General features: G+C 50.5%; 1 protein-coding gene across 5 annotated transcripts; it reads left to right on the forward strand.

Moving 5' to 3' along the window:
- Positions 1-470: 470 nt before the first annotated feature.
- CD19 (CD19 molecule) lies at positions 471-12,910 on the forward strand. Of its 5 annotated transcripts, XM_027527141.1 has the most exons (16): positions 481-1,218; positions 1,487-1,774; positions 2,108-2,314; positions 2,458-2,751; positions 3,788-3,895; positions 4,152-4,200; positions 5,091-5,179; positions 5,532-5,645; positions 5,771-5,875; positions 5,957-6,025; positions 6,129-6,188; positions 6,277-6,333; positions 6,903-6,995; positions 7,098-7,196; positions 10,406-10,439; positions 12,552-12,910. In XM_027527141.1, the coding sequence occupies exons 1-14, from the start codon at positions 1,134-1,136 to the stop codon at positions 7,184-7,186; spliced, it is 1,707 nt and encodes a 568-aa protein (XP_027382942.1). In that variant the 5' UTR covers positions 481-1,133; the 3' UTR covers positions 7,187-7,196; positions 10,406-10,439; positions 12,552-12,910. The 5 variants fall into 5 exon arrangements, 4 of the variants coding, with proteins under 4 accessions (XP_027382943.1, XP_027382942.1, XP_027382941.1 ...); XM_027527140.1 differs by lacking the exon at positions 10,406-10,439 and having other exon boundaries at positions 482-1,218; XM_027527139.1 differs by lacking the exons at positions 10,406-10,439; positions 12,552-12,910 and adding an exon at positions 7,306-7,499 and having other exon boundaries at positions 487-1,218.
- Positions 12,911-15,291: the final 2,381 nt, after the last annotated feature.

Raw genomic sequence — 15,291 nt, forward strand, 5'->3', positions numbered from 1 at the left:
GCAGCAGTGACAGACACAGAGCTTCACATGCAGGGGTGGGGCGAGGTGAGAGAGAGAGGGAAAGCAGGGTGGGAGGAGACGTGGTGGGGGTGGGTTGTGTGGGGCAGAGAAAAGATTTAAGAGTCAGGACTCCTGCGTTCTGATGTCTAATTATACCACCAGCGGAATGTGTGCTCTTAGACACACCCTGCCCTTTGGGGGGCCTCAGTCTTCCCATTTCTGAATGGGTTCCTCCCATAACTGAAGCAGGGGCTTCATGGGGGGACATCCGGAGACAAAGGGGCATTAACCATTAGTCATTTCTCAGGACCACTGCAAAGGAGCCCCAGTGGCAAAATGACTTGAACCCTTAGCTCTTAATGGACCCCGTCTCTCACGGACAAAGAGGGCTTGCTATGTGCTCTACTGGGCTACAAATGCTGTATGTATATCATCTGGTTTAATCTCCACAAACAATATTTGGATAGTACTATTATTATCCCCAGTTGATAAAAAGAATGACGCTCAGGCTCAGAAAGATGAAGACATTTAGCCAAGCGGCAGAGGCAGAGGATTCAAACTCAGGTCTGCCGGATCCCACCTTATGTGTGATGGGCTGATTGTATGGAGGTGGAAGAAGACCCAAGAGATGTCGGTTGAATGAATGAAGGGGGTTGTGTGTGTGTGTGAAAGGAAATGAATTCAGAGCCTGAGGTTGAAGGAGGGAGGAGGGGGAGAAGGAAGGAGTCTGAACCCACTCATTCAACAAATATTCCTTGGGCAACTACAGCGTGCCAAGCCCTGTTCTGGGGCACCGTGTGTACAGTCTGAACCAGACAATCTCTGCCACAAGAGGCTTACATTCTAGAGGGGTGGGGAACAGAAAGCGATCAAATAAGGAAACACACAGACAAGGTCATTCACATGGTGGTAAGTGCTGAGATGAAAATAAAACGGGGACGCAGGGAGGAGGCGAGTTTTGTGGTTCTGGAGGGGTGCATGGAGACTGGGCCTGAGGCGTGACCACCCCTTCCTCTCCGGGGGGACTGTCCGCCCGCCCCCACAGACGCCCATGGTTCAGTGCCCACCGGGTCCCCGCCTGCCCCAGCATCCCCCGCGCGGCGAAGCTGGGCGCCCCGGGGAGTCTGGCCACCATGCCACCTCCTCTCCTCTTTCTCCTCCTCTTCCTTACCCCTGTAGGAGTCAGGCCCGAGGATCCACGCCTAGTGGAGGCTAAAGGTATGTCCGGAGGGCAGAGGTGGATGGAAGGGCTGGAAATCTGGGTTCCGGCTGGGTGCCCTTGGCTGAGTCACTTACCCTCTCTGAGCCTCCATTTTGTTATCTGTAAAATCCAGGGGAGGATTGGAAGGACTCTGAGGACTCATCCACTCCCTGCTGTAGGGACTGGGGGTTCCTCACCCAGTGTGAGGAGTGAAGGGGGCTGGGGGTTCCTTTCTCCCCGCTTCCACCCTGCCACCCCACCCTGTCCCTCTCTCTCTCTCCACAGAGGGAGGCGATGCTGTGCTGCCATGCCTCGAAGGTTCCTCGGCTGGTCCCCCTGAACAACTGGCCTGGTTTCGGGGCTCCCAAACAACACCCTTCTTAAATTTGAGCCTAGGGTTACCAGGCCTGGGCATCCATGTGGGGCCTCTGGGCACCCTGAAGGAGCCCCAGGGAACCCTGCTGTTCCTCTTCAATGTCTCCAAACATATGGGGGGCTTCTACCTGTGCCAGCCAGGCCTGTCTTCTGAGCAGGGCTGGCAGCCCGGCTGGACAGTCAGCGTGCAGGGCAGCGGTGAGGTCCGGGCTGGGGCAGGGAGGGCTGAGTGAGAAGAGGGAGGCCCACCAGAGATGGAGGAGGTCCAGCAGCTGAAATGAATCCGGAGGGAGGGGCCGGAGGGGCCAAGAGACACGCTGGGAGCTAGTTTTAGGTGGCTTCTAAACCCCCTGCGGCTTTATGACGTCAGCGCCGTGTGGCTCTGTGTCTTTCACTCTTTTCTCTGAGTCGCTCTTTCTCTGTCTCTCTCTGGGTCTTTGCATCTGCCTTTCTGGGTCTCTGTATCTCTCTTCCTCTCCTGGATGTCTCTGTATTCTGGTCTCTGTATTCTGGTTCTGGGTATCTTCCCAGGGAAACTGTTCCGGTGGAATGCTTCAGACCTCAATGACCCAAGCTGTGACCTGAGGAACAAAACCTCGAAGGGCCCCAGGTCCTCTTCTGGTCACCCCACAAAGTCCCAGCTGAATGTGTGGGGCACGGACCACTTTAAGGAGATCTCACACGCAGACCTGCCCTGTGCTCCACCTAACAGCACATTGAACCACAGCGACAACCGTGGTAAGGTGATGGCGGGGGCGGGGGGGGGGGGGGTGGTGCCAGGAAGAGCGGGGAAGGTGACTGGGAACTGGATGATCTACAGGGGAGGAGGAGCCCCCACCCCAAGGATTACGCCTTCCTAGCCATGGATCTCCCTGCCCCAGATCTCACTGTGGCCCCGGGCTCCACGCTCTTGCTGTCCTGTGGGGCCTCCCATACCTCCCTGGTCAGAGGCTCCGTCTCCTGGATCCACAAGTATCCCATGAAGCCTGAGGTCAAACTGCTGAGCCTATATGTCAGCAAACATGCCCAGCTCAGAGAGATGTGGGTCATGGGCACCCTTGGGGGAAAGGTGGTTCTGTTACTGCCTGAAGCTACAGCTCAAGATGCTGACATCTATCGTTGTAACCATGGCAACAAGACCACCCAGATGCAGCTGAAGGTCACTGCCCAGTCAGGTGAGTTTCTCCCAACTGTGGCTCATCTGAGTAGCTGGGGCAGGGAGGGCTGGCTGAGGAGAGGGAAGAACTGGATGCTAGGCAACCTTGGCCCCTTGACCTGAGACCTAGTACCAGTCTCATCATCCCAAACTCCAACCTCTACACTGAACACCGACCCAAACTCTTTTCCTCCCTTGCTTCCGAGACACCCACTTTTCCCCGTCTTCTCCTACCACTGGTTATTTCTTCCCATAAACTTTGGGGGAGTCTTCCTCCCTCCCTCACGCCTCACTGTTGAAGCCCTGAGCTCTCTTCTTATGTCTGTCTACACTCCCACATCCTGTTTGACTTCCTTTACCCCCATGCCTCTTTAGGCCACCATGCCTAAAGAGGCATGGTTTCAGGCTCCATCACACCCCACACCCAGCCAACACCTGGAATTGCCATTTGATATCCCATGGACACTGCAAGCTCAACCTTTACACAATCAAACTCGATAGTCTTCTGGGTGGCCCTGCATAAGTGAAGGACACCTGCCCACAGGCCCAAGCCAGGAACCTGGGCATCCTTCCTTTTTTCTTTCCCGTCCATTAAATTGGTCATAATGTTCTGCCCATTCTGTCTCCCTTCATTCAATCCTACTGTGCTACTGCAACCACAACTCTCATACTCAACCTGAATTTTCCCTGCTAACTTAACCTCAGCACATGGCCACATCCCACATCTAACCTTGTGAACCCCACTCTGCCCTTCACACTGACCATAGCTGTTCTTAGCTGCAGCAGGAAGCTGATCATCTTGCTCCTCTAAATCCTAACATAGCATCTGCTGATAGTCGTAGTTCGTCAACAATTTGCTTAATAGATGCCGCTCCAGGCCCTGTGTGAGGTTCCGGGTCCTCAGAGGGAGGGAGGAGAGCCCTCCGTGTAGCTTGGGATGTTGAGGATCTATATCTGGCCAGGGTCTTTCAGACTTATGGCGCTTTGAGGAACTGAGGCTGAAAAGCAAGATGCCAGCCTGGGATCTTCATCTCATAGCTCCTTCCCCCTACCAGTATGGCATTGGCTGCTGGAGACTGGTGTCTGGAAAGTCCCTGTTGTGACTTTAATTTATCTGATCTTCTGCCTGACTTCCCTGGTGGGTTTTCTTTATCTTCGAAGAGGTGAGTCATGTTTGTCTTCCCAAGCTTTATCCCTCCTTCCTCAAGAGAGCCCACTCTAGCCAGTCTGACAACCATTTTTCCTCCCACACCTCCCTAACAGACCTCAGAATCCCGCCCTCCGTCCTTTCCTACCCTCCCCAAACTACCCGAGCCCTTTGAAATTTGAACTCCCTTCTCCTCCAAGTTATCTCCCCAGCATCTCCCAAATCTTCACTCTCGAGTTTTTCTTCTGATCATTCCCCTTAACTCCCACCAGCCCTGATCCTGAGGAGGAAAAGAAAGCGAATGACAGATCCCAATAGAAGGTAATTATTCCAGTGCCCTCCAGGCTCTCACTCCTACACTTTCACTTTATGCTTTGCTCTCAGTTTCCTCTGCTCATGCTGTCTTTTCTCCATCTCTATGGTTGAAATGCTGCCCAGCCTTCAAAGCCCAGCACCAAAGCTACCTCCTCTGTGAAGTCCTCCTTGGATGATCACAGATCCCTCTGTAGGCTATGTCAGAAGCTGCTGCTGCTAAGTCGCTTCACTATGTCAGAAGAGAGGTGCTAACTAATAACAAGTGATTACAATTTTTTTTTTTTTTTGCTTCACTGGGTCTTAGTTCAGGCATGCAGGATCTTTGATTTCCCTGCTGCATGCGGAATCTTTAGTTGTGGCATGCATACTCTTGGTTACAACATGTGGGATCTAGTTCCCCAATCACTGCACTGGGAGCACGTCTTAGCCACCGGACCACCAGAGAAGTTTCAACAAGTGACCACATTTTAACCTCTAAGGGTTTACCTGAATCTCTTTTAAAAATAGTTCTATTTATTTATTTTTGGCTGTGCTGGGTCTTCGTTGCTTTGCGGGCTTTTTCCTAGCTGCGGAGAGTGGGCGCTACTCTAGTTGTGGTGCCCGGGCTTCTCCTTGCGGTGGCTTCTCGTTGTGGAGCACTGGCTCTAGGGTGAGAGAGCTTCAGTAATTGCAGCGCGTGGACTCAGTAGTTGCGGTTTGGGGGCTCTAGAGCACAGACTCCATAGTTGTGGCGCCCAGGCTCAGTCGCTCTGCGGCATGTGTGATCTGCCAAGATCAGGGATCGAACCCGTGTCTCCTGCATTGGCAGGCGTATTCTTTACCATTGAGCCACCCGGGAAGCCCTAGCCTGAATCTTGAGGCCTGGCCTCAAGTGCAACTCCCTTTTCCTCCCCCAGGTTCTTCAAAGTGACGCCTCCCCCGGGAAACGGGGCCAACAGCCAGTACGGAAACATGCTTTCCCTCTCCATGCCCCACTCTGGCACGGGTAGGTACCTGACCCAGAGCGGGCATCCCACCCATTTTCCTCCAATCTCCTGAGCTCCAAGTCTTCCCGAGCCCGGAGCATCGCCCTCAGTGAAGAGCCCGCCCCCGCGACGCTGAGACCACCCACATCTGAGACCCGCCCCCAGGACTAAGGCCCGCCCTCAGAACTCATATCCCCGCCCCCAGGACTCGAGACCCCTGTCTGGTTGCGAGAGCAGAACCTCGCCTCTATATTTAGGTCCCGCCTCTGCCCTGGCTCAAGGCTGGGTACCAAGACGCGGAGTCCTCCAGCAGGGCCTGGAAGCATCCTCTGCCCGTACCCCTGACCGCCTCCATCTCTTCTCACCCGCCAGGACGCGCCCTGCGGTGGGCTGCGGGCCTCGGAGCCGCCGCGCCGTCCTACGGAAACCCACGCAGCGACGTCCAGGAGGCCAGAGCCGCGGGGTCCCGGAGCCCGCCAGGACCTGGTGATTGATGGGGGTGGTGATTACTCACTTGAGAGGTGTCGGAGCGGTCTGGGGTAGGAACAGTGGACTGGGGCCTAGAGGAGGGGGCCCGTGACCCGGTTCCCACCTCCATCCCCGAACCCCAGGCCCAGAAGAAGAGGAAGGGGAGGCCTACGAGGAGCCGGACAGTGAAGAGGGCTCCGAGTTTTACGAGAACGACTCCAACCTTGGGCAGGACCAACTCTCCCAGGGTAAGACTGCCCTCCCCCATCCTCACCTCCTCGGGGCCGTGGGCTGTGGGCCGTCGGTGGATGCTCCTCCTTTCCCACCAGATGGCAGCGGCTATGAGAACCCTGAGGAAGGGAGCTTGGATCCTCAGGATGAAGACTCCTTCTCTAACGGTAATCTGGGGACCTCGTGGGGCCTCGGAGACTCGGGAGAATCCACGAGGCTGGGAATCCCCTACAGGGCGGAGTGGTCCCTGAAGTTCTCTTTTTCCTGCAGGAGCTGAGTCTTACGAGAATGAAGATGAAGAACTGGCCCCTACCGTCACCAGGACAACAGGTGTGTGTGAGGAGGTCACGTTCCTGTGGGGTGGGTGGGTGTGTGTGTGACCCAAAAGCCAGAAATGACTTCCCTCTTCCTTCTCCAGACTTGCTGAGCCCCCATGGATCAGCCTGGGACCCCAGCAGAGAGGCAGCCTCCCTTGGTGAGAAGTGCTTGGGACCTGCCTGTCTTGCCCAGATTGGGTTGATGTGGTCTTGGCTCTGAAATCAGGCCCCACCTTGACCTTGGCTCTGACCCCCAACCCAGGCCCAATCCTAACCTTAGACTGGACTCCTAACCCTAACTTCAGCACTGACCCCACGGCCTATCTTGACTCCCAGTATCCACCCCCATCCCTCACTATCAACAGCAGCCCCAGTCTCAGTGCCCCAGTCTCAGTGCGGTTCCAGCCTGGACTTTGACCTCCAGCTCGCCCCAGCCCCAGTGCAGACCTCAGCTTTGACCCAAGCTCTCTCTACAACCTCCTGACAACTCTGACTCTTACTCCTTCCAATTCTGTTCTTGACTTTTTCCTCTGACCATGAATGTAATCTAACCCACATGTGACCAAACCTTACAATGAACAAGGGCCCAGAACCTGGTGCTAACTCTTCCTAGCACAATATTGCTCAAGGCCCTAAGACCCCCCTCCATATCTTAGGTTGCACTTCCCTTCCCCAAGTCCCCAGGATGGCTCCTAGGCCTCCAACTCTCTGTGCCCTGCCCACACAGGGTCCCAATCCTATGAGGATATGAGAGGGATCTTGTATGCAGCTCCCCAGCTCCGCTTCGTTCGAGCCCAGCCTGGTGCTAATCATGAGGAAGGTGGGTGCATCTCCTGCCACCTCCTGTGGTCCTCTGAGACTTCCTCCCTCCCGGCTGACTTCAGGCTCTACTCCCACCTTACTCCTTCCTGGTTCTGACCAGATGCAGACTCTTATGAGAACATGGATAATCCCGATGGACCAGAACCGGCATGGGGAGGAGGGGCTCGAATAGGGTGGAGCACTAGGTGACTCCCTTCAGGTGAGCTGGGAACTGCCCTCCAGAGGATGCGAAAGGAGGGAGATGAAAAGGGATGGAAGTGGGGTGCTGGCTGCTGGGCCCGTTCCCCATCAGCCTTTCTTCTGCATAGCCTGGGCCTCCTCAGGGCCCTGAAGTCCTCACCCGACTTTGAAATCTGGGACCCCAAGAAGACAGCGTGAGCCTCTGGAGCGATGTTATGTCACCCTTTGGATTTGCATAACTCTGTGTGTGTGTGTGTGTGTACAAGTGAAACTTCAGCCCCCTTTGCACTCCCCAAATAAACTGTGTATGTTTGTGTGCTCAGTCGCTCAGTCATGCCTGACTCTTTGCAACCCCATGGACTGTAGCCCGCCAGGCTCCTCCATTCATGGGATTTCCCAGGCAAGAATATTGAAGTGGATGGTCATTTTTCTCCTCCAGGGGATCTTCCCGACCCAGGGATTGAACACATGTCTCCTGTGTCTCCTGCATTGGCAGGCAGATTCTTTATCACTGAGCCACCTGGGAAGCCGAAACTCAGTGAGCTCTTCCAATCCTGGGACATAGTGCCCTTGTAGGAGAGGGGAAGGGAAGACGCAAACGCTTGTGCTCCTCTGGAATCCAGCAAGAACTGTGTCTTGGGGACCACTGGGCCTTTACGCCCGTGACTTGGCTTGCACTCATCTCCCTTACTTGCCTGCCATTCCCGCCATTCAGGCATTCAACCATGGTTCATTCAACAGTCGTACGAGGGGCGCCAACTGAAGAGGAAGCAATCCAGGAATTGGCAGTCATCACTTCCACTTATTATTTTATGGTATTGGCTGTGGCGGGTCTTAGTTGCAGCAATCTGGATCTGCAACCTTGGATGCGGCATGTGGGCTCTTTAGCTTCAGCATTTTTCCCCCCTGCTGTGTAGGCTCTTCATTTCGGAGCACAGGCTTCTCCTGTTGCAGAGCATGGGCTCTAGAGGGTTCAGTCGTTGCGGCACATGGCTCTCTTTAGTTGTGGCACATGGGCGTAGTTGTCCATGGCACGTAGGATCTTAGTTCACTGACCAGGGCTCAAACTCTGGTCCCCTGCTTTGGGAGCACAGAGTCTTAGCCACAGGGAAGTCCCATCACTGTTATTTACTGAGTGTCTACTATAGTCTGACATCAGTGAACGCATTTAATCTTTCCAATCACCTCACAAGGTTATTGAGCTCTTATGTGCCAAGACTGTATAAAAGTATTTTATATTTATTACATGTGTATGTATGTTTATGTATATTAACTCATTTTACCTTCATGAACCACCTTATTTCATAGATGAGGAAACTGAGGCAGAGACACTAAATTACATGCACAAGGCTTGCCTAGTTAATAAAGATTGGGGTCAGGATTTGAACTCTGGCAGTCTAATTCCAGAACCTATATCATTCTTGACACCCTCCCTTCCTAAGTGCAGTTTTGTAGATGGCAAACTGAGTCAGAGAGGCCAGGTCACATGACTAGCACTTCACAGAGCTGAATCCAGAAACCTGGCTCCTGTTCCAGCCACTGTGCCTATTACCCGGTAAACTGCCTGTGATGTAAATCACAAAGACTTCAAAGCTAAAAGTCTCCAGGCCCTGAAACTATGATGTAGCAAGCTCCACCACACCCGGGTTCCTATCTCAGGCAAAGAGGGACTTGGTCATTGACGGTTTTGGGATCTTCTGCCTGGCCGCCCCAGCTCCAATGCTCTTCTGAAAATTGGTATCTGAAACCTAGTCCCTCTCCTGCTCTCTCTAAGACTGCTAGACTTTTTCAATACCTACATTTTTATTTCTAGAGTTCCTTTTCTTTTTCAATTAAACTTTTGTATTGGAGTATAGCTGATTAACAATGTTGTAATAGTTTCAGGTAGACAGCAAAGGGACTCAGCCATACATCTTTTTTTTTTTTTTTTTGCTGCACTGGGTCTTCGTTGCTGTGAGCAGCCTTTCTCTAGTAGCGGTGAGTGGGGCTACTCTTCATGGCGGTGTGTGGGCTTCTCATCGCAGTGGCTTCGCTTGTTGCAGAGCACAGAGCTCTAGGGCGCGTGGGCTTAGTTGCTCTGTGGCATGTGGAATCTTTCTGGACCAGGGATCGAATCCGTGTCCCCTGCATCGTCAGGGGGATTCTCAACCACCTTAACCACAAAGGAAGTCCTAGAATTCCTTTTATTAATGCTCCGCTTCTTCATAATGTCCTATGTTTATTGTTGAGACTCGGTTCTTTCTTGTCTCTGAAACTTTAGAACTTACTTTTTCCCTGGTGGCTCAGACGGTGAAGAATCCGCCTGCAGTGCAGGAGACCCGAGTTTGATCCCTGAGTTGGGAAGATCCCTGGAGTAGGAAATAGCAACCCACTCCAGTATTATTGCCTGGAGAATTCCATGGACAGAGGAGCCTGGCAGGCTGTAGTCCATGGGGTCGTGGTGTCGGGCACTACTAAGCAACTGACACTTTGATTTTAGCTATTTTAGTATGCCTTCCTCATAGGATGATGTATCAGGCATAGTTCTAATATTAATAAATGCTTTACAAGTAGCATCTTGTTTTATCTTTATGACAATCCTATGAAGAAGTTACACTAAAGTTATTGTTGCCTTAAAGCTGAGAAGACTGAGGCACAGAGAAATTAAATACTTTAATTGCTAACTGACTTTAAGTAACTTACTCAAAATCATTGACCCTCAGTGTTCCCAGTTATAAAGTAGGATTAGGGAGGAGGTGATTACTGTCATCTGTACATGGCGATGTCACCATGGAAGCATTCTTTGTTTCTCCTGCAGGAGTCCCCTGAGTTCCCTGGGCCCCACTCACATCTCCTGGGGCCAGCTTGATTTGGCTTCTGCCACAGTTTTACAGGCTACACAGGTTTCTTATCATTTTATTCAGAGCAAGCTTTTACCCTAGAGGTTTGGTCTGAATCCAAACCCATACTCCAATGACTCCGGGAATTCTGATGACTTTTTCCAAGCTGTATCCCAAGGTTTGTGGATGGATTTTTTTCCCCCCTCTGTCTTCTGTGCCCAGGAGAGACAGTCTTTTCTCAGCTCCCAGCTTTGTGCAGGGGGCTTAGTTTCAGCTCGCTGCTCTTCCTGAAACTGCAGACTTGACCTCTGTCCCCAGGTGGACATTAAAACTCCAATCTTAGGGACCCCAGCATTCTGATGGGCTTCTGTTTCACTGCTGTGACTTTGATTTCCTTCTTGATTTCTAGCACTGGGAAAATTCTGTCCTGCATTTGAGCTCAGGTATGTACTAAGAGAAAGAAAAGAAAGAAAGTGATGCTTCCTGTTATATTTGCATAGTGTATGTTTGGAGTGTGGGGGTTGGGAAATGAACCTTCAGCATTTCCTCAGGCTTCCATCTTGGACACAGTCCATGTGGCAAAAAATAAAATAAAATTCCCACATCTAGCTCAAGATTCACCCTCTCCCTACCTTATCCTTCAACTAATATGAACTTTCCATATTGCCATAGTCCCCACCATTCTCTATTGCCTCTCACCCAGTGGGCTTCATTCATGTAGGTTTCCTGTCTCTGCCTGAAGCATGTAAATTTGTGACTCCTGGTGAAAACATCCTTCTTCCTTGAGGGTGAACTCAGGTCTGGGTCTTCTCTGTGCCTCCAATACCCAATCAGAGGATGGCAAAGATGAAGAAATGAGTGGAAAAGGAGGAGTGAATGAAGGACTCTGGCAAGTCCTGAGATTTGGGGGCAAAAACAGGAGTCTTGTGAACTCGGTTACCTGGGGAACGCTTGGGGGAAGAGAGGAACCAAGGTGTGCCAACTCCAGCCCAGTGCTCTGGAATCAGACTATCTGGGTTTGATCCCAGATCCACTCTTTTCTGACTGTGTGACTCAAGCTGTCTGTGCTGCAGTTTCCTGGTCTGTAAAATAACCATTGTAATGATAGCTACATTAAAGAGTCTTAAGTGAAACATGAAGCATGTGACAGTGGCATAGTAGTCACTCGAACATTGGCTATTTTTACTATTATTTTTAAAATATGTATTTACTAATTTGGCTGTGCTGAGCCTTAGCTGTGGCACACGGGATCTTTGATCTTTGTTGCACCATGAAGAATCTTAGTTGGGGCATGTGGGGGTCTAGTTCTCTGACCAGGGATTGAATCCCTGCCCCTTGCATAGGGAGCATGGGGTCTTAACCACTGGATCACCAGGGAAGTCCTAGCTCTTATAATTATTTGGCATTTATTAAGGGCCTCTGTGTCCCAAGAGCCAGAGGCCACCCAGAACATTTGGGTCAGGACTTCCTCCAGCGTAGGCACCTGCTCAGAAGATGGCCACACGCCAAAGTTTCCCAACTTCCCACCCCATGATCTGTTTCTTTGGCAGGTACTGGACTGCTTATATCTCGTGAACAGGATTTAGGGAGACAGAGGCTTGAAGGAAATTTCAGGCCCTGAGTCACCCCTAGTTTGCAGGAGCCTCTCAGGTAGGGAGGGGCTTCCCAGGTGGCACAGTGATAAAGAATCCGCCTGCCAATGCAGGAGACACAAGAGACGTGGGTTCAATCCCTGGGTCGGGAAGATCCCCTGGAGGAGAAAATGGCAACCTGCTCCAGTTCCCTTGCCTGGGAAATCCCATGGACGGAGGAGCCTGGCGGGCTACAGTCCATGGGGTTGCAAAGAGTCAGACACGACAGAGGCTGAGCATGCTCAGGTAGGGACCAAGGTGGCAGAAAGACTTTTGGTGCAGTCTCTATTCTTCCAGCTTTGCTGCAAAGAGAAGATGATTTCCTGGGGCTGGGAAGTCCTTGGAGTCCACACTGCCAGAGCCAGTCTTTGTCCTTTGGGAAACAGCCCCACCTGCTGGGCTTGTGTGACCTCAGTCTTGACTTTGGCTGACTTGAGGTGTATGTGTAGTGGATATCAGTGTGGTGGAAGAGGGGGATGGGATAGGATGTGGGTGGATGTCAAGATGCTGTATTGGATGGGTGTGTGAAGCACAAGCCACATGAACCCTATGTGTGTCAGAGACAGGTGGTATTGGCTGTATGCTGGGTGGGCGTTCTGAGTGAAATATGGTATAGCATGTATAGTGTGAGGTGTCAGGGTGTGAAAATTAATAAAGGGAACCCTCACTAAAATGCTTCCCTGGTGGCTCAGAGGGTAAAGCGTCTGCCTGCAATGCAGGGGACCCGGGTTCGATCCCTGGGTCAGGAAGATCCCCTGGAGAAGGAAATGGCAACCCACTCCAGTACTTGCTTGGAGAATCCCATGGACAGAGGAGCCTGGTGGGCTACAGTCCACGGTGTCGCAAAGAGTCGGACACGACTGAGCGACTTCACTTTCACTTTCACTAAAATGCAGTTGAAGGGGATGCTTTCGTCAATTGCAGGAACAGTTGTCAGTTGAAGACACTCATCATCAATTACAGGAAGAACTGTCAGTTAAAGACCCTAATGGAAGAACCATGGACTGGAAAGAATCATCAGTTATAGGTCCCAAGAGGAAAAGAAGTACATTTCATCTCCTAGAAGAAATCCATTACCCCAGCAACTCGGACAGTGAGAAGCCATCATTACCCTGAACTCTCACTTTTCTCCAGTGGACATTCCTTCAGAACAACCCCTCCCAATGTCTTCCCTTTTTTCCCTATACAATAACCTTCTCTGTTTGTTGGCCTTGCCTATGGCTTTTGCTATAACTTCCTTGTTCTCTGCTCTTCCTGAATAAATCTATTCTTGCTGGTAAAAATAACTGACTTCGGTTTTGTTTGTCTTTTTGGCTGTGCCACTCCCCTTGAGGGATCTCTAACCAGGGATTGAACCCCGGCCCTTGGCAGTGAAAGCGAGGAGTCCTAACCACTGGACTGCTAGGGAATTCTCTACAATAACTGACTTTTATTTAGGTCAACAAGTGTCATGCAATTGGAGGCAATGTGGGAGGTGTGACATGTAGGAGGGAGTGTATCTGTGCTGTGTGTGTTGGGGTGCATCTGATACAGGAGTTGTGAAAACTGTAGTGCGTGGAGGGTAGGTAACCTCTGGGGTACACAGTGTCATTGCTGGGTTGGTTGGGAAAATATAATGAAAAAACAAAACCTTCTTCCAACCCAGAAAACCTCTCTACAGAGGTAGTAGAGACAGAAAACCATTTTATTATTAAATAAGCATTAAACAGAATGTGATGCACATCACAGGCAGTCCCCTAAGAGACTGATTGCAAAAGCTGAAAGAAATCTCACACTTTCATATAGGCCAAGCAGGTATAACCCATTATCCTCTTTTCAAGATAAATATTCAAAACTGTATCCTGTTTCCAATGACTAGGCCTCAAGAAGGGGACTTGACTTCACCTTTAAGACATACGTAGTAGATCACCCTTTATCATGGCGATTGGCTTTTATCCAAGGGTGAAACAAGCTTCTAGCATCTTTCAGATGGTAGGTGGTTTTGTATATTGCAGGGGAGCTTCTACAAGTTAGGCTGTTAGTCTCCCGTTGGAGCTGGAGCTATTTCCCCTGACACTTGGCTTTCAAAAAGATGGCTCCAGAACTTATTTACAGAACAGAAATAGACTCACAGCAGAAGAAAACAAGTTCATGGTTACCAAAGGGGAAAGCGTGCGGGGTGGGTTGGGATCAATTAGGAGTTTGGGATTAGCAGATACAATTAGTTCAGTCGCTCAGTCGTGGCCGACTCTTTGCGACCCCATGAATCACAGCACGCCAGGCCTCCCTGTCCATCACCAACTCCCAGAGTTCACTCAGACTCACGTCCATCGAGTCAGTGATTCCATCCAGCCATCTCATCCTCTGTCGTCCCCTTCTCCTCCTGCCCCCAATCCCTCCCAGCATCAGAGTCTTTTCCAATGAGTTAACTCTTCCCATGAGGTAGCCAAAGTACTGGAGTTTTGGCTTTAGCATCATTCCTTCCAAAGAAATCCCAGGGCTGATCTCCTTCAGAATGGACTGGTTGGATCTCCTTGCAGTCCAAGGGATGCTCAAGAGTCTTCAACACCACAGTTCAAAAGCATCAATTCTTCGGCGCTCAGCCTTCTTCACAGTCCAACTCTCACATCCATACATGACCAATGGAAAAACCATAGCCTTGACTAGATGGACCTTTGTTGGCAAAGTAGTGTCTCTGCTTTTGAATATACTATCTAGGTTGGTCATAACTTTCCTTCCAAGGAGTAAGCGTCTTTTAATTTCATGGCTGCAGTCACCATCTGCAGTGATTTTGGAGCCCCCAAAAATAAAGTCTGACACTGTTTCCACTGTTTCCCCATCTATTTCCCAAGAAGTGATGGGACTGGATGCCATGATCTTCGTTTTCTGAATGTTGAGCTTTAAGCAGATACAATTACTATATATAAAATAGATAAACAACAAAGTCCTATTGTATAGCACAGAGGACTACAATCAGTATCTTGTAATAAACTATAATGGAAAAGAATTTGAAAAAGAAAATATATATATAAAACTGAATCATGGACTTCCCTGGTGGCACAGTGGATGAGTGCCTGCGTTAGCAGGGGACATGGGTTTGATTCCTGGTCTGGGAAGATTCCACATGCCAATTAAGCCTGTGCACCACAAATACTGATCCCATGAAGCCCATGCCTAGAGTCTGTGCTCTACAACAAGAGAAGTCACCCCAGTGAGAAGTCTGGGCACCAAAACAAAGAGTAGCTGCCCACCCCCCTCCCCCCACTGCAACTAAAGAAAGCCCGCACAAAGCAAGGAAGACCCAGTCCAGCCAAAAAAATAAAATGTTGATGTAAAAAAAGCTAACGTTTAGAAAACAAAAACAAAAACAAAAACTGAATCACCGTGTTGTACACCAAAAACTAACACAATGTTTTAAACCAACTCTACTTCAGTTAACACACACACACACACACACACAGATTTACACACATTTTGAAAAGTTCCAAGGAAGAAATTCTGAAAGAGTGAAGTCATGATCCTTATTTTCAACAGGGAGAATTAAACCTCTTATTTTTCATTTGTGTTTGCCCTTGCAGGTTTTTTGCGAGGCGGGTGTTCTTAGGTGTATATCGAGGGACAGTGTTGCAAGAGTACATGTTGTGTTGATACAGCCCGTGTAGTGTCTGTCGGGACGTCCTGTGTG

The sequence above is a fragment of the Bos indicus x Bos taurus genome, chromosome 25 (assembly GCF_003369695.1).
Source record: "Bos indicus x Bos taurus breed Angus x Brahman F1 hybrid chromosome 25, Bos_hybrid_MaternalHap_v2.0, whole genome shotgun sequence".
Lineage (NCBI taxonomy): Eukaryota > Metazoa > Chordata > Mammalia > Artiodactyla > Bovidae > Bos > Bos indicus x Bos taurus.